At 41.8% G+C, this 19,542-nt stretch overlaps 1 protein-coding gene across 3 annotated transcripts in view; it reads left to right on the top strand.

Annotated features, from left to right (window-relative positions):
* The window catches only part of GAS2 (growth arrest specific 2), a 125,970-nt gene extending 106,981 nt beyond the window's left edge, over window positions 1-18,989 (top strand). For all 3 annotated transcript variants that reach the window (XM_033150992.1, XM_033150990.1, XM_033150993.1), the window contains one exon: window positions 18,342-18,989. In XM_033150992.1, coding sequence (XP_033006883.1) covers window positions 18,342-18,560 — 219 coding nt within the window. In that variant the 3' untranslated portion in view covers window positions 18,561-18,989. The remainder of the gene's footprint in view (window positions 1-18,341) is intronic.
* Window positions 18,990-19,542: the final 553 nt, after the last annotated feature.

Here is a 19,542-nt window from a genome sequence, read left to right on the forward strand (position 1 = left end):
TGACTTTGGGTGTCAGAAGCATTAACACTGGCAACATCAGCATGTCAAAATTTCCAATTGTAAATAGGTTCATTTCTTTGGAGTGGTGTGACTTGATCCGTGTGCCCCCCCCCCCGCCCGCCCGCTGCTTACAGTTAAATGTGCTTCCAGTCTTTGACTCAGTGAATTAAAGAAGGGATGCAAAATTAATTAATACAGTATATTTATATTTGAAGATGAACATTATATGCTAGTTGTAAGCTATTGTTCTGTGCGCAACTTGGATTGAATCCAGACAACTTTGCCTTGCCTTTATTGAATTTTACTCTTGTTTTTCAGAAACAAGTCTATTTTGAGCTAATTGTTTTTGGTTTTTATTACCAAACAGTTGCTTGTTATGTCATGTTGCTCACTGTGGTTTGCTAAGAGGAAAGGAAGAGAGTCATATAACATTTTGAGACATGTACAAAGAGACCTGTTTTTAACTTTCCTTTCCCCCTCCCTCCTTCCTCCTTCCCCAAGGTATATATGATTGTAGCAAGCCAAGAAAGTGATGTCATGCCCATTTAATGCTGAAAGTGTACATTGTTCCTTGGCCCTGCTTCTCTCCAGAGCACACGTTGTCATCTTTCTTTTTTTGATGGTGGTGGTTTTGTAAATTCAGAATTAATGAATAGTGCCCACTTGGAGATCTGAATAGTGACATTCTTCAGCAAGCTGGGCACAAATGTAATTTCTGACTTGCTGAAAGCAGGCTCTAAGGACCATATAGCTCTCCGGTGGCTGTCCACATATGCTGTGACCCTTTTTTATCGCTTCTGGAGCAGACAAGCACACTCGTGTATTCAGTCCCTCTATACCACTTGCATGTTCAGCTGAGCCCATTCACCCATCTTCAAGGGAGATGGAAATAGAATACATTTCTGATTCATTAGGTTTTTTTCCCCCTGTGTACAAGTAGGTGGGTATACCTATTGTTATTGGAAAGCACTATTCCTGTACCTTACCTTATTGGTGATTGATGTAGATATCTTTGAATACCCTAGAGGCTTACCGTATTGGGGAGAGAAAAAAAGACAATACCCGAATATAAGCCACTCCCTTAAAATTCTGCAGGCACTCACACCTGTTCTGTTTTACCGTATGTCTGTTTCAGCAGCGATGCCGTAAAAGCCATTTTTTGGAAGGTCGCGAATTTAAGCTGCACTTTTAACTTTTCACGGTTGGAATTTGGGGGGGAAAAACTGTGGCTTATATTCAGGCCAATACGGTATTTGGGTGTTTTTGTTGGTGAATTGGGAATGGAGATGTGTGAAGCAGCACCAGCCCTTTGCCTTTGAAAGACTAGCACAACCATCTGTAGCTGTGAAGCCTTCATGCATGCAGGTGAACTCACAAAACCTGCACAATCAGGGTGCCAAGTCACAAATAAGCCTTCCTGTGTACAGCTGAATGCTTGAAGACTTTGCTTTTGTAGACAGTTGTGTTGTTCCTGAAAAAACTAGAGTGTGGTGCTACACGTCACATTCCCACTTCCATGTTATCTAATGTGGAAGCAAGAATCCATGAATATGGTTTAAAGTCAGTTGGTGTTCTCAAAATATGTATAATTTCTACATTGAACCAATCTATGGTGTCCTGTGGATCCTTACAAATGTCCCATTTAAAGAGACTGAGATGGTTCCGTGGGATTCAGTCCTAGAATCATACTTGGCTCTCTGACCCTGCTTTGCATGAGTGCTACAAAAGACACAATGGAATAGCCTTATTATGATAATTGCAGCGCAAAGTAGATGGATCAGGACCATCCTGCTATGTTGTATATTAGTTTTGGTGTGGTTCAGAGGATATGTAAACTATCTCATAGTGCCATTTATATGGGATTTCAGAACTTCCTCACATTATGATGACTATACCATGGGAGGAATTGAAAGGAGACATATAAGACTGAAAAATATGGGCCGTGAAAAAGGATAGCTTAAGAAACAACATTTTAAGGAAGGATAGAAAAAAATGTGGATCTGGAAAGGGAAAGGGGGTTTGTCAAATATTTGCTAGGTGATAAAAAGTAAATAATTGTGACTAAGCACACAGAGAAATTATCTTAAACTGAATGTACATTTCAGCTAATATTAAAAAGTATTTCTAAAAATTAATAAACTGGTCCTAGTCCAGTATTCTTAACCCTTATGCCACACTTTGCTTAGGAGGCTGATATGAGGAACTGGCCCTGGGCATTAGGAGTAGGGACAAAGCTCTATACTCCCTGGGTGGGATTCTTGTTCTTGCTTTCGCACATGGAGGCATTTTTGATGGACGGGGTGTTAATTTTTCTGAATGTTGGATTGGCTCAAAAAAATAAAATAAAACCCTAAGGTTTTTTGTTTGTTTGTTTAAACCCCCCCCTGATAATTTGCAAGTTAATTTGAGGCAAACAAAGAAGAGTTTGCCTCTTTCTTCTTTTTCCCCCAAAGCAGATATTTTTGCCCTCTGTATGCGTAGCCCCAGAGTGCACCTCCTTCAAGACCTCTGGGATATTACATGCATCTAAATTGATGTCTGTGAATGCTGATCCCCTCTACAGGGCTGCCCCATCGGAAAGCTACTCACTACTTATTTGTGAGGAAACACCTTCTTGTCACAAGGCCAGATTCTACACCAGAATCCAGTTGTTCATGCTGAAAGGAAATAGGAGGATAAAAGCTCCCGGATACTCTGTTTCAGCAATCAGTAGTTTCTTTTTTTCTTTTTTTGGCATTTAGAGCATATTTCTAGTCCAAGACCTTAGCCAGAGTCTGTAAAGGGTTTTTTCTTTTCTTTTCTTATATAAAAAATAGTCTTCTAGTGTAAAGGGAAAGATATAAAACTGATGAATGTCAAGACATCCAACATTCTCAAATTTCTTACATTAGGGGATTTCAACGGGGCTCTGCCTGAATGTCTCCATGTTGTATTTGGCAGGGAGCAGCGCTCTGGATGGCTAATGCTAAACTCAGATCATTTATCTTCAAATCACAACGAAATAATAATAATAATAATATCAGAGCTATAAGACTATCAAGTACCTCCATAGTTAGGAAATGTGGCGTGTAGGGAATACGCTGTATATCTCTTGGAACCCATGGGTTTGATGTAAAGGAAAAGGTTGTTCATGAAAATTGACCCCTCTGTAGCAATCTAATTAGTTGGATGGATTTCAGAATTAAGTGCCTCGCTGCTTACTCATCAAGTGCCACAAGGATGAAATAGAATAAGGCTCCTCCTTCCCCTCATCTGCTCTCCATCCTGAGGCAAAGATCTAAATTCCACATAACATAGGATAATTACACCCTTCCCCCTTTCACCCAGTTCATACTGACAATGGGGGAAAAGTTGGTTGCAAAGTCTTATCTCGCATATAGGAAAACCAGACATATCTTTGGCAAGTCACGCTGTTCTCTTTTGCCATCTCTGGTATAAGGCTTGCTCACTTTTAAGCAGCAATTCAATCCTTCAGTCTGCATGGATTTGTATTGGGGGTTTTTTTCCAATTTAATCCTATCGTTCAAAAATCAGACATATTTGAAACAAAGGTTCAACTCGCTTCCCTTGTGATCTTTGTGGTCACCGACTTACTAAACTCCGTTCAACTTGCCCCATTTCCCTGCATTGCATATATGTTCTGTTCACCCTGATTTTGCATTCAAATACAGAACAAAAGATGGAAAATGTTTCTTGTGACCCCTGAAGTGCACACATGGAAAATTGGCTGTGTGTTCCTCTAAACGGAGAACTAGGCACAAAACATTGGTTGTGGCATAAATGCTGGCCACTGGATCCCATTTTAGGTTAGAGGCGATTGTCTTCAAATGCAGCATGAGGACACAATTTGAAGTAACACTTTAAATATGCATGCATTTTTATGGCAGGTTGATATTTCCTTGACAAAGGTGGCAGCCCTATTTCCCACTAAAAGTGAATTTGTGATAGACACAATATTAAATTGTACATGGAACAAAAGGATATTTCAAGGCCATAAGAAAATGGGAGAATATACTGCTCAGGAACTGGAACTGTAGCATTTCATCCACCTTGTTAATTTCATGAGCCTCAGTGTAACTCGGCTACTTCACACAGCTTTCTAATTAACCTTTAACTACTCTCGGGAAGCTCCTTTTAATAGCAGTTGGTAACCTGTATCCCTTCACCCCATTGGGATTTGCCTAAGCAGCCTATGGATCTCTGTATGGTTAATGCTTTTCTTTTGCAATTGGAAGAGTTTCCAAAACCAATCTTTTAAAAATGCTATAGGCATCCTAAAAAACAACAACCTTTTTTTCCTGGAAGAATGGAAAGAGTGGCGCTGTGTTTTTCTCATTAACGTTTTACATTTTCAGGGACTTTTTTTTATGTGGGGAGCTTTAGCGATTTAGCAAAAACACTAAAGACAAGTACAACATAACCTTCGGCAAGAGTGTGCAGCACAAAGGCCCGATAGGCTCCTTTTTTTTCATTATCCTGACATTGCTAAGCAACCAAGGACATATTGCTTTGTATTCTATGTGGCATATTCTGTCATTTTTAAAGCTGCCCCCCTCCACTTTAAAAGCAGTGTCATTATTGGGGACCAGAATGAATGAGTTCAAGGATATTATGACTTTCTGTTCCCTGGCACATCTTCTTTACCGGCTCACAGCTGAGGCTCGGCTAGCTTCAGACTTCTCACTTACAGCTTTAATTAAAATTTCTAGCCAGCTCAATCTGTCATTCCTGTTTTCGAAGCTGCTGCTTCAGAGAGGGAGTTCCAGGGTGCATCTGCATTGTTGAATTACATCTCCTCTTCCTTCTTCATTGTCTTGCTATGTGTGTAACCCCGAGTGACAGCAAAAATATTATTTATTTATTCCTTTGCCACCTATGTGCCAAAAATGGCTTCTAAGTGGTGTACAACTATAAAATTGACACATAATTGAAATACACAACACATGTGCACTGTGTTCAGGCCAGTTTGAAGTACAGTGGTACCTCGGGTTACAGACGCTTCAGGTTACAGACACTTCAGGTTACAGACTCCGCTAACCCAGAAATAGTACCTCAGGTTAAGAACTTTGCTTCAGGATGAGAACAGAAATCGCGTGGCAGTGGGAGGCCCCATTTGCTAAAGTGGTACCTCGAGTTAAGAACAGTTTCAGGTTAAGAACAGACCTCCAGAATGAATTAAGTTCTTAACCTGAGGTACCACTGTATTTGGTGAAACTGTGCAGCTTAGGAAATTACTTTGAAAAGTACCCCAGTTCTGTAATGGGAATGGGGCTGACATACACATCTGTAGGGTATTCATTTTCCTTAAACAGAAGAGTAACTCCTTGCACTAAAGCAGATTCATATGCAGACATACTGTTTTAGACTGGGGAAGTGGAACCACGCTCAGTGTTTCAAATGTGGGCACACCATAGCTTTGTATAATGGCTTTGTAACACTGGCCATTTTATTTTCAAGCACTTTCCTAATGACCTTTTAAACCTGGAATCTGCCTTTTAACTGCCACTGCAAACTGAGTTGACATTTTACTTGAGCTAACTACCCCAACTCCAGTAGTACTTACTTTGGGGAATTGCAGTCAATTCAGATTGCATTACAGCATATGTAAATCTGGGATCGCTTGCCCGAAAGTACTTAGCTTCACATTTGCACTGGATTGCATTTGCATTTGTTGTCCATTTACTCAGTCTGGAGAGGTTATTTTGGAATCCTTCGCCATTTACTTAGGTTTTTACTGCCCCAAATCATTTGGTGGTGTTTGTGAACCTAGCTACCTTACTGCTCACCCTTAAGTCCAGTTCATTTATTTTTAAATGATTCTTGATGGATTTTTTAAAATATAATTTATGAATAAGCATCAGCCCCAACAGACATCCTTAGAGGACCCCAATGCTTGAAAAGGTTCATGCTTCCTTACCTGTGTAGCACCTCTGTTTATTATCACCCTTTGCCTCCTGTCCTTTAACCAACTACAGATCCATAGGTGGACCTGTCCTCATGCCTAAGTTCAATCAGGAGTATTTGGAAAGGAACTTTATTAAAAGCTTTTTCAAAACAGAAGTCTGTAAGGTTTATGAAAGATCACCCTCAAAGCATCAGGTCCCTTCTACCATTATATGAAATAGGAAATCAATCTTTTGCAAGCCTTTATCATAACAGTCTCTTTTCCAAGCTAGCACCCTAGACTCTTAACTTGAATGTCCAGTGTGTTGCATGCCCACAGTGGTGCAGTTGGACTAATGCTGCCATGTGTCACGGTTCAGCTCTGCCCAAACCTCACATCTGATGTCTCCTCGGATGAGGAGCAAAGGGAGTAGGGCCCTCCAGCACATTTCAACACTGCCAGTGACCCTGAGGAGCCATAGAATCTGGACACCCCTGCCTCAGGACTAGAAAGCCCTACAGGAGCTGTTTAGGTTCATGGTCTGATGTGCCTCACACAACACCCTTAAAATCTTCTTCCCCAAGACCACAGGAGGAGAGAAGATGGTGAGCCAGTGTGGTGTAGTGGCTAAGAGTGGTAGACTCGTAATCTGGTGAACTGGGTTCGTGTCCCCGCTCCTCCACATGCAGCTGCTGGGCAACCTTGGGCTAGTCACACTTCTTTGAAGTCTCTCAGCCCCACTCACCTCACAGAGTGTTTGTTGTAATGGAGGAAGGGAAAGGAGAATGTTAGCCGCTTTGAGACTCCTTCGGGTAGTGATAAAGCAGGATATCAAATCCAAACAACTCCTCCTCCTCCTCTTCTTCTTCTATGTTATTGTTGAAGCAACAGCTGAGAAATGAACACTATGCAACAGTGCAAATGGTTTGCAACATCTTCCCATCCATATGTTTAAGAGTGGCATGCTTTGCTTTGCAAAAAACATCAGACTGCATTTGGGTACATGGAATTAGCTATGCACAGTTTGATCTGTTAGTTGCCCTTAGTCCCTATTGAAATCAGTTGGACTTCAGGTTTCAGTGAGACCCCCCCCCCCTCCAGGTTCAACCAACTTGGTCTGGATCAATCCAACCCATCATTCTCTGGACTGTAACCTTTAATGTGTTAGCCTTTCCAAAGAATTTCATTGAAAACATTGGTATTGGCTTGAATCCCAACTTTCCTTCTGTGAGAATTGCAGAGTTCACACTGACATAATGGAGCTTTCCCTCCTCCCCCTTCCCTCCGCAGGGCAAATGGAGAGAGGAATTGGTGGAAATGATCCACATGTGTGAATGGAAGAGCAGCTTAAGATCCAAACCATTTTCTGGTATTATTATTTTTTTGCTGCCATTCATAACAATAATAATAATAAAAACATTGTGTTTGCATTTGTGAACCCAGGTGCATATATGTAGATCTCTAAAAGAGGAAAAAAATAGGGCAATATGGCAAGGATATCTTGATTTCCATGTAGAGTGGTATGAAAATGATGGTGTTCTTTATGAAGGCATGCTGCAGGAACCTGAGCATTCTGTTAGGTGGAATTTTGGGAGTTTCTCCCCTTTTCTCCTCTCCCTCCCCACCCCTTATCTTATATCCTGGTTAGCTTCTTGGTTGGAAGCTTAAGAGCATACAGCGGTACCTCAAGTTACGAACTTAACTCATTCCAGAGGTCCATTCTTAACCTGAAACCGTTCTTAACCTGAGGTACCACTTTAGCTATTGGGGCCTCGCACTGCTGCTGCGCCGCCGGCATGCGATTTCCGTTCTCATCCTGAGGTAAGGTTCTTAACCCGAGGTACTACTTCCAGGTTAGCGGAGTCTGTAACACGAAGTGTTTGTAACCTGAGGTGTTTGTAACCTGAGGTACCACTGTAGTCTGAAAGGGATAGGGCAAGGCAAGGGGAGATTAATGAAGGGGGAAAGGGTTCAGGATGAAAAGACAGTGTGGACTTGTTGTTATTTATTAAATTTCTGTACCAGACAAAAAGGTTCTGAAATGTATGGAGTATATACTGCAGGGCCTTTTTCTAGAAAAAGAGGTGCCAGAGCTTGTGGACCATTTTTTAGGAGGAGCATCAAATGACCAAAGTTGTTGAGACCACTACAGAGGTTCCCAAACGCACCAAATAGGTGCTGGAAACTCAGTTCCGGTGAGTTCCAACTGAAAAAAAAGCCCTGATTAACTGTATGTAGACAGGATGGAGAATGAGAAACACACACACCATTCCCATTTTCTCATTCTCCATCCTGTCTACATACAGTTAATCAGGGCTTTTTTTCAGTTGGAACTTACCAGAACTCTGTGTGTGTGTGTGTGTGTGTGTGTGTGTGTTGTTAAAGAATACTATTTGGTCATTCCAGGTGGGCACATAGCAAACTGATCTTGTGCACTATTCAGGCCAGAGTGGTTGAAATGGTTGGCTTGTGCCCATAAGCACATGAGCCTATCACTTCCACATGTACAGAGCCACACATCATTAAGGGCTCACCCACACCTCAACTTTTCCCTAGGGAATCCCATGGTTTACCACTGAATTGGAACAAATGGCAATCAGTTTTTCCATATCCTGGAGGAGAATGGGTCTCTCAATACACATATGTAAAGTACAGAAGGGCTACATGGTCAGATTGGTCAGGTGTGTTATAGCACACCTGGCACTCAGAAGACGACATAACCAGCCGAGGGTCATTTTGTGGGGAGGATTCAATAGACTCAAAAGCTTCTCCTCACCCCACTTTCTCTAGAGATGTGTGCATGATGAGGGATGGTCTGTATTGTACGTTTACGTAATACACATTGCCTTATTTCTTAACCCCTCTATACTGCAGTCGTATAATATTCAGTGGAGTAGGCCCCACTGAAACCAATATTTCAACTGAGTAAACATGCATAGAATTGTACTGTAAGTGACTAAAAAGGTTAAAACTGCAGTCTACATTTACAGAATAAAATAACAGTCCATGAGATCTCTTAGGCTGCAATGCTTTATTCATTTACCCAGAACTAAGCCCTGGGACTTCCTTAGACATCATTAAACATGAGCGATGCCTTATCCTCCAGCGCCAATCATACATCTTAGAAAGGTATGCAGACAGGCTACCCCCGGCAGCTGATCCTGGGGTTTGGAGGAGGATATTCTCAAGGGGTCTTTTGCAACATTTCCACCTATCTGACACTGTTGAAAGATGTGCCACAGGAAGATAAAAAGGCATTTTGGCACTATTATGGTTTCTCCTTTTAGTACAATGAGGAATATCATGTTTTGAAGCTTGTGCAACTAGAACCTCTGGTTGTTTCCCCAGCTCCGCAGAATGCTGTCTTCCTCTAGTATTCAGTACAGGAAGGACATGCTTTGTAGGCAAAACTGGGCTGAAATTAACACACTGTATCTCACCTTACCAGCTGGTATGAAATTGTCAGATTGCATCCAGCCTCTGTACTTTGTACACAGAGCATGTCTGCCATCCAGTGGCAGCCATAATCTTTGCAAGTTATTCCTCCGTCAGATTAAGTTAAAAATGGTCTCCACACAATAGTTCTAGAAATATATGCTTTGCTTTCCAGGAATATGAAAGATCGAATGACTTGGCAAAGCTCCATTCTGCAAATTTTGTTTAAAAAGGAAGTGGGTTTGCATTGTAGCTTGTCATCATTTATCTAATCTTTGGCAATGTGCTGACAGAAAGCAGAACAGTTTATCGTCCCATTGTCGAATGGCTTTCTAATGCTGCCTGTCAGCAGGCCACACCCACAGTCTGCAAGAGCTTTAAATCTGGCAAGCAAATGTCTGCTTTCTATAATACTACATTACTATAATTCTTCATCACAAGGCTCCATTTAACAACGGGGAAGCTCAGGGAAGCTCTAATGAACATGGGGCCATGCAATCCCCGAGCTTGTCTGTTCAAGCTCTGGAGAAGCCTCAAAGCTAAATGACACAGGGCATCTCCAGACTGTCAGGATTTGACACATATCAGAACTTCAGGTTTGCACAATTAAAGTGGGTGGAAGTACTCTGGCACCCTAGCATAACACATCAATTTAAAAAACAACAACAACCACACTGGACTACAGGTGAAACGCGAAAAATTAGAATATCGTGGGAAAGTCCATTTATGTAAGCAATTGTTTTCATTAGCTACTGGAGTTTAATATATGAGATAGACTCATGACATGCAAAGTGAGATATGTCAAGCCTTTGTTTGTTATAATTGTGACGATTATGGCGTACAGCTGATGAGAACCCCAAAGTTGAAATTGTTAATTTGGGGTTCTCATCAGCTGTATGCCATAATCATCACAATTATAACAAACAAAGGATTGACATATCTTGCTTTGCATGTCATGAGTCTATCTCATATATTAGTTTCACCTTTTAAGTTGAATTACTGAAAGAAATGAACCTTTCCACAATATTCTAATTTTTCGAGTTTCACCTGTATTTGTGGTTAGGAGCAAATGCACTGAAAAGTGTGGGGTGAATGAACAACTAAGCAAATCAAGATGAATTTGTCATATAATAACCATCTTGCAAAAAAAAAAAGGACAAGTGTGCAATAAGGACTGGGTATAAACAAAGCTTTGTGCAAGCAAAACAAGATGAATGCTTAAGTATTTGCTCTCTTGGAGAATCTTTGTATACAGCAACTGAGAATGTTTAGTTTTATTCCTATATACTGTCCTTTTTCCAAGCCTTAATGCAACCCTGGAAGGTAGATCAGGATGATCATGGTGAGGAACAGCAGCAACATCAGTACCACCATCATTAAAAAAAGATAAAGGTAAAGGACCCCTGGGTGGTTAAGTCCAGTCAAAGGAGACTCTGGGGTTGTGGTGGTCATCTCGCTTTCAGGCCAAGGGAGCCAGTGTTTGTCCACAGACAGATTTCCGGGTCACGTGGCCAGCTTCTGGTGCAACGGAACACTGTGATGGAAACCAGAGCGCATGGAAACACTGTTTACCTTCCTACCACAGCAATGCCTATTTGTCTACTTTCTCTAGTGTGCTTTTCAAACCACTAGGTTGGCAGGAGCTGGGACAGAGCAACGGGAGCTCACCCCATTGCGCGGATTTGAACCGCTGACCTTCTGATCAGCAAGCCCAAGAGTCTCGGTGGTTTAGACCACAGCGCCACCCGCGTCCTACCACCATCATACTGCCAATGAACAGGTTGACACTTGCCTAAGCAAGCTTGTGATCTAAATCAAGAACTGCTTGGTGTTTAACTCAGCCTGTATGCTTCACTATGATTTATTTGTTATAAAAACTGAAGTTGTACCTTATGGAGAAGCACAGTGTTAGGCAGCATTTAGTGGGCTCTGTCCACTGTTAAAAAGCACACCACCGACTTTTCTCCACAAGGTGGAAACATGTAAAGATACAGAGGCATTGTGTGAAATGCAGCTAACAATGAAAGGATAAAATGTGTAAGTTCTTTTTCAAATGTTCTGCCGTCGTTATATAGCATTTGTCTACTGTTTCTAGTATTCTGCCTTCCAGCTAATCTGTTGAACACCTGTTATATACTTCAGCATTCAGCAAAAAGCACATTTCCTTAGTCGTCAGCAGCCTTATGTTGGTACAGTGCCATCTCAGAATATTGTTACATATAAAACAGCACAGAAAGAAAGTGTACTGACCCATAAAGAAGGCAAACAGTCTCTGTGTAACCATTGAAAAGCTTTGGGGAGAAGGGGAAGAATGTCTCACTTAATGGATGAATAGCCTGCAATGGTAACTTGCAAATGGAAAATATAAGTAGGTGTTTGAAAACACACATTATAGTATTCCCAGGAGGCAAAGGTGTTCCAAATTCTAGATCCAGTTTCTTTTAAGCTCCTGGTGTTGGAATCTGACTCATTCATAAATGAAGATTCCATTACTGAAAACAGTAATTTACTATTTGAAAAATGGGCCAAAATCTAGACCTGGAGTGGAATAATAAGCAAATTAACATGACAGGATTAATTAGCAATGTAATTTCACTCTTGTGGCCTATCTTATATTTGTGGACAGTACATCTTAGAATGAACATAATACTGATATTATTTATTTGTTGCTTGTCTCCCAAAGGTGTCCAAGTGACTTACAGTAAACACACACGTGCACACACACACACACACACACACACCTATAAAGGAAGGACATAAAGGGGATCATTTAATATATTAATACATTGTCTAAAATAACACTTATAAAATAAACGAAAACAACCCAAGCAGCCCACCATATAAATAACATCATTAAATATACTCAGATAATAAACAAAGGATACTCCCACCCACTAATTCACAGATAAACAACTATTTTTCCTCTTTAACCAACTGTTTCAAAACAGCTGTGGGTAGGTCCTGTGTCTCCCCAGGGATGAACTAACATCTCTGCTCCATCTTCGCAGGAGAGCAGTAGCAAAGCAGAGCAGGCAGATAGCAAAAGTTTTGCCTGCTTTGCAGTTGGTCTGGCTACTGTTCCTCTCCAGCTGCTGCTGGTGGGGGTGCCATATAAATGTATTAAGTGATGTGAATACTTTGGTTTCTTTTTTTAGCATTGGGATGGAGCCATGCTACCACCCATGGGATTATTATTTTTATAATGATGATGATGCTTTAAAAGGTAAAGGAACCCCTGACCATCAGATCCAATCGCAGACAACTCTGGAGTTGCGGCGCTCATCTTGCTTTACTGGCCGAGGGAGCCGGCGTACAGCTTCCAGGTCATGTGGCCAGCATGACAAAGCCGCTTCTGGTGAAGCAGCACACGGAAATGCCATTTACCTTCCCGCTGGAGCAGTACCTATTTATCTACTTGCACTTTGATGTGCTTTTGAACTGCTAGGTGGGCAGGAGCCGAGCAACGGGAGCTCACCCCGTTGCGGGCATTCGAACCGCCAACCTTCTGATCGGCAAGCCCTAGGCTCTGGTTTAACCCACAGTGCCACCCGCATCCCTGATGATGCTTTAGATGCCTGCTAAATGCACATTTATTTCAGCAAGCCTATCTGGACATATGGGACTGGATCCAACTACCCAATACTGCTAGTGGAAGCCCTGCACAAGAACTCCTGCTAGTGCAATGGGGCTTGCTTCTCCTGATCTCCCCGTGTCCTTTCTGCGGTCCCCCCAGATCTGTGCTCAGGGGGAAGAGGAGACACACCTGACAAAGCAAAAGGACTTTCTCTTTGGAAGAAAGAGGGGAGAATACATTTTAGTGACCCTGGTGCAAATGCTTCTAAAGAATAAAACTGAGGTCATGCAATGGGTTTTCTACTGGCACTGTTCAAGTTAGCTTTCTAATCTAGTGTGTGAATAGCAGGGTGGGGATGGGCTTTCAAGAACAACATAAATATTTCCATTTCCCCTACAACCGAAAATCTGCTAAGGAGCTTTCGTGTCTGAAATGGTAAAAGCTTGCCCGCAGGCCAAGAATTCCTGAATATCCAAACTTAAGCTGACACACTTGACAAATAAGTGTCAGAATCTCAAAATCATTCAGATCTGCTTGTGTAGCTGAAATTTGTGACATGACTGAGCCAAGCAGGGGGCGGGAATGCCTTCAACGCATAGCTGTATCACATTTCAAAAGTCCAAGCATTTGTTCCCTGGGTAGAAGGGTGACCTCTAAAGGTTTGCATTGATTGATCTACCCCAGAGCTTATGAATCTTTCATTCAGTGCTAACTTGGCAGGAGAGAAATGGCATTTCCTTCAGGCTATGAGGCTTCTTTGAAGTCAAGGCATCTTTTGCGTCTCGTGTTTGCAGCCGTACTTAATTATTGCTTTTATTATTCCAATTTATTTTATTATTGTGTTTTTATTATTCTGTTATTCTCCTGACTGGAGATTAAAGGCAGAGAAGAAGCCAGCAAAACAAATGTTACCCATCTTTGCATTAAAAACCCTTTGGCTGCAATCCTCCACCTGCTTAGCTTGCGTAAATCCCTTTGGCTGCAGTTGCAACTGTTGTAGTTTTACAAATTTGAATTCATGTTTGCCTCCCCTAAACTTTTGTTTCTTTCATAAAACATTAAAGCATTTTATTTTAAATAAAAAGGACAACAAAAGGACACGTCAGGCTCAGTGCCATTGATGTGTTTTATGCAGAATACTGATGTGAATCTCCTACTAACCACCCACAAACAGCCTTTCACCGTGATATATGTTCAACCTTTTGCCCTGTGTTGTGATGTATGTCATAGTTATGGTGTTCTGTGATGTAGATTTCTGTCAGAATCCATATCATGGCATTGGTTTCATTGTCACACGGGGCACACCAACATTTAGCGTGATCTAAGAAAAACCTTCATTATCACAATCACCAACTTTCTCGGGTGTTGATATCTGGCTTAGGCTGATTTCCACTTAAAAGTGGCCGTACTTCTGTTGTGGTTAGATGCAGAGAGATGCTTATTTCTAAGACGCGCCGTTGCCTCCATTATCTGTGTAAAAGCAGCTGAAAGTGAGCTCCCCAATGCCCTCCCATCAATGCTGTCACCCATTTACATTGCTCGTGTCATTATTGCATTATTGCCATTTGACAGTAGGAAAGAAAGTCTCAGGGTAGGAGACTTTCTGTCACTGGAGGTATTTACCTGGAGGGTAGATGATTCAGGCTGTAGTTGCAAGCTTCCTGTAGTGAGCAGTGGGTTAGACCAGGGGTAGGCAACCTAAGGCCCGTGGGCCAGATGCGGCCCAATCGCTTTCTCAATCCGGTTCGCAGACAGTCCGGGAATCAGCATGTTTTTACATGAGTAGAATGTGTCCTTTTATTTAAAATGCATCTCTGGGTTATTTGTGGGGCATAGGAATTTGTTCATCCCCCCTATATATATATATATATATATATATATATATATATATATATATATATAGTCCAGCCCACCACATGGTCTGAGGGATGGTGGACCGGCCCAAGGCTTAAAAAGGTTGCTGACCCCTGGATTAGACTAAATAATCTAAAAATCTATTCTCTCTTTCCACGCTTTTGTGTCATGTGCAAAGCTACCCAGTACAGTATCCCTTTGCCTTCCCAAGCTATGAGGGCCACTCAGAAGTTCCTACAGCCCTGACTGTGATGTTACACTGCCTCCTCAGCTGATGCAAGCAGCATAAAGAAGTATCGCATTATTAATCCCCCCCCCTTACATATTGCCACCTCCATTTTAATAACATTCCTGGTTTCTCTATACAAATTCAATGGCAGGTTTTGTAAGGGAAGCGCCCTCCTGTGGCAGCCTCCCAACAGTACAGATTTATGTGATTCATAAATGTCTCCAGGAATCATTACGATTAAACATTTTCCTGCTTTGGTTTTAGTGCACTTATGGTAGCAGCACTGGCCGTGGGCATGTCTGGAATTTATTCCGCAATGAAACACAATGGCTATGCTGTCAGTTTGCTAGATTCTTCCCTCCCCTCTGACTTTTTAATTTCTCCTCTAGGAGAGTCAGTGTAGCGAATCAACAATAGTATTGCTAAAGGCACATTAGTCAGGCTTGTTGTAGAAATATTTCAGAGGGAAGTGTGGAGGGATTGTTTTCAAATGAGAGAAGTACAGCATACAGTTTCTTTTGTTATTGTTTCATCAAATTGCCTACTTCTGGACCCATTTTAGACATAAATCTAGCAGAGCGGCAGAACTAGCAATTACTCCACTGTTGCAGATAGGTTTACAAAACAGTAATATTACCAACATGATTTTTGGTTTTCATTGCCCAGCCAAAACACCACATAACTTCTTTCCTGAAAGTGGGACTAAAATGTATGGTATGATAATTTGATCGACAGCCAGAGGAGATGCCCATTCTAATGTTGAGAGTTGTCTGTCAAGAGAAAATGGTGGAATAATTATAACTGGAAACTTTTCTTATGTCGACAATGATTTCCCAAGCCTTCCTAGGAAGGCTCATATGAACTAGTTTCCAGGGAAGGCGTTGATTCCCATCTGCCCCCTCCTGGTATGTGTTATCCTTCACATACTCTGCCAATTCTGGGCTATTTATGAACGTGATTTTGCTTCCCTGGGGCCCCTTAAGGTACCTTAATGTTTTGCTCATTCTTTTTTCCTTTGGTCTCTGGGCAAAGCTAGATATCAGTTCTGTCACATGAGGTGCCTGCAGTTCACCATAGGGAATTCTGGAGAGCTTTGTAATTTATCTTCACTCCCAATCTGGATTTTTAAAATATCCTATTTGCTACGATAACACTCTTTGAGTTCAATTCTAACACTGTCAAGGGACCATACTGAGCTCTTCTGTCACATTCACCTGTGCTGGAGCATTCTCTGATAGATAGTAGTTATAAAGGGAATTCAATTGTGGTGAAGAAAGCAAGCAAAGGGAGAGAGGAGAGAGAGAGAGAGAGAGAGAGAGAGAGATTCCTTTTCACCTTTCATCCAACCTGGTATGTTTGCAGTGGCAAATGATACACTTTTTGAGATGCCGTCATTATACCCAACCCAAAACATAGGCTGCGTACACACTATTCCTCCAATGCACATTTTTTTTCACTCAAAGAATTCTGGGCATTGTAGTTTGTTAAGGGTTGCTGAGAACTGTAACTCAGAGAAGGGTAAACTACATATAAAAGTGCTAAGATTGGCAGGAGTTTCCTGCAAAGTATATGCTCAGTGTCAGTCAGATATTTATTATTTGTAGCCAAGGGCCATTCTAATTTGTGGGCTCCTTTAGGAGGAAGGACAGGGTTCAATTATTATTTTTTAATGTAGAAAATGAGACATTCTAAGAATTAGTTTCATATACATTTTTGGGAATACAAATTATCAAAATTAAAAATGGTAAGATTTCTCAGACCATTTAGATTTAAAAAGTGCCCTTAGCAGTCAACACTGTTTGGGGCCCTGGGCGGATTACTGCGGCGCCCCCATGGGCGGCTCGCTCCGCCCCCGCCGCTCTGGGTGCCAGAGCAGCTAGCTATGCCCCTGGAGATGGTTTTACAGGGGAAGTGGGACGACTCAATATCATACTGTTACACCATGATGCCCAGAATTCTCTATTTTGCAGGTCTAAAAACACAGTTTTGCTACATGTTGGTGTGGTATTAGCAAGAGGTTTTTTTTGGTATAGAATTATGAATGTATGCTTTTAGAGAAAGGAGACCTACGTCCATTTCAAGTAATACATCATGTGTACTCTGTGGGACTCTTTAAGTAGTGCACATGGATATTTATTTTGGATTATATCCAGTTCACCCCTACTATAAGTACCGTGAATAGCTGCACCATATAAGAAGCAAGCTAAGGTTTCAGCAATTTTTTTTTTAAAAAAGCTCAATTTTAACAAACAGTGACCCTTACTACAGTAATATGCCTTTCTAGCTCTCAATAAAGAGGCAGATGAAATATAAATTGCCTTAAAATGAGAGGGCCAGGGAGTATTTTTCACAACAAACCACGATGCCCTGAGTAGTTGAATGAGTGACAATGTTTAATGAAACGACTATCCAGGACCCATTCATGGCACTTATGCCTTTGGGTAACTGTCAGGAGACTGCCCTCGCCGGAAGCCAAGAAGGTGCCAGGGCTTTATCAGTGTCGCGAGCCCCCGTCTCCGGTGCTGAGCTCTTCATCTTCGTCCAGTGGGAGGAGCAGTAATTCCTCTAGTGGGGAGGGGGAGATGGAAACAGGAAATGGGAGCTGGGGCTGTGACAGGGGAAGAGAGCCTTCGCACCAAGCAGAAACGGGAGGTGAAGCACCCCTTCCGTCTCCCCTTTTGCACAGGGGGGAAAGACATAGAGGGGGGAGGCGGGGATTCCGCCTCCCGCGCCTTTTATACTGGGCAAAGAACCGGAAGGGGTCATTCCCGGACTCTGCAGAGGGATGAGCTGGACGTTCTTTCTTTAGCTGCACTGTAAATATCTGCACAATAAAGGAACTCAGTTCCAGAGGTTTTGCGTCAGCCTGGTTACTCATGAGCAGCCACTAAACGCCTTACAGGTAACCACCACCACTTTGGTCTTACTGTAATTAATATACGAGCTATCCTGCTTCCAATATGCTCTGAATTTGGAAAGTAATCTTGTACCTACTTGGGATAATGAAATAAGAGCCATATTGTCTAAATAAAGCAGCAGTATAAATTTTTGTTCGTTACCAGTTTCGGCGGGCAGGGAAGAGGAGAGGAAAGCTCTAAACTACATCATTCATGGAGACATTAAACAATAGCGGGGCCAAAATGCAACCTTGTATTGCACCCATGAGCAGATGTATGCCGTGGCAAAACTTTGATTGCCTCCCCTGCAGTTTCTGCAATAGCATTGAAAGTATTTAGGACTGAGCTGTTACTCCCAGTGATTTCAACAGGATTATAGTGATTTTAGTGTTTTCAGGGAAAAGCTTGTCGTTCGCAAACATGAATATCAGGAGTTATTTTCCCCCTCTCCCTCTTTTGCAAATGCAGATGCTGCACAACAAGCATGTGATGGTTCGCGTAGGAGGCGGCTGGGAGACGTTTGCCGGGTATTTGCTGAAACACGACCCGTGCCGAATGCTGCAGATCTCCAGAGTGGATGGGAAAACATCCCCGATCCAGAACAAGTCTCCGACCATCAAGGATATGAACCCAGACAGCTATTTGGTTGTTTCTGCCCATTACAAAACCAAAAAGGAGATTAAGTGAAACGTTCATTTGGGACTCTGTATATGTAGGCCCATGCTATCTTCTCAAGTGTAGTTACATTAGTTGGTGCTTTAAAAGGACTCCTGAAAATTACATGCAGACTGGAAATGGCAACCCATTTTGTGGGTTGTTGAACTGTAGAACTATTTATTTCTAGTGCTGTTCCTTTTTATAGCAAGTTACCCTCGATAGGTTAATTACTACAATCTGATTTTTTTAATAAAAAAAATAAGACATATATTTTTAGCCAAATTATTACTCTATGAATGTATTCTTAGAATGACTTATGAGTCACATTAAAGTAACAAAATGTGATATATTTGTATGGGAAACATCTATGATTCTCAATCATGTGCCCTAATTCAGAGCTCTGTGGTTAACCTCATTATTGGCATCCAAAAAGCTCCAGGTTCACCTCCAGTTAAAAAAGAAAAGAAAAAAAGCTGGGTAGCAGATGAGAAAGACCTCGGTCTGAGACCCTGGAGATATACTGCCAGTCAGAGTAGACACTGCTGGGCCTGGTAGATAAGGCAGCTTTCCCTGTTCTGACACACACTGTGAACTCCTCTGTTTACAGGCTGCCTCGTTCATAGATGAGACCTGATATTTTTTTAAATGCATTCTTCTGTGTACTTCATCAACCCCCACCCCCCTGCAATGAATGGGATACTTGCATCAGATAGCTCTAGGCCTATCAGCAGCTGCTGTGCCAGTGTGTTTACTGCATAAGAAGGTAGATAACTGGTGGGAAATGCCTGTATATTGTCTTAATGTACGGCCTTTCCCAACTGGTGAAAGAAACAAGCAGCAAGCATTGTATAGGTTTAAAAACAAAAGAGCAGCCGCCATATAATGCATGCATGTGTGCTATTGAAAGCTACATTAAGAGTATTTTTTTCCCCTCCCCTGCTATAATCTGTTTCAATATGGTTCACGTATGCTTTTGGTTCCTAAGCTGCCTATAACACCAGGTATAGACGAG

Source organism: Lacerta agilis, chromosome 1 (genome assembly GCF_009819535.1).
Source record: "Lacerta agilis isolate rLacAgi1 chromosome 1, rLacAgi1.pri, whole genome shotgun sequence".
Classification (NCBI taxonomy): Eukaryota; Metazoa; Chordata; class Lepidosauria; order Squamata; family Lacertidae; genus Lacerta; species Lacerta agilis.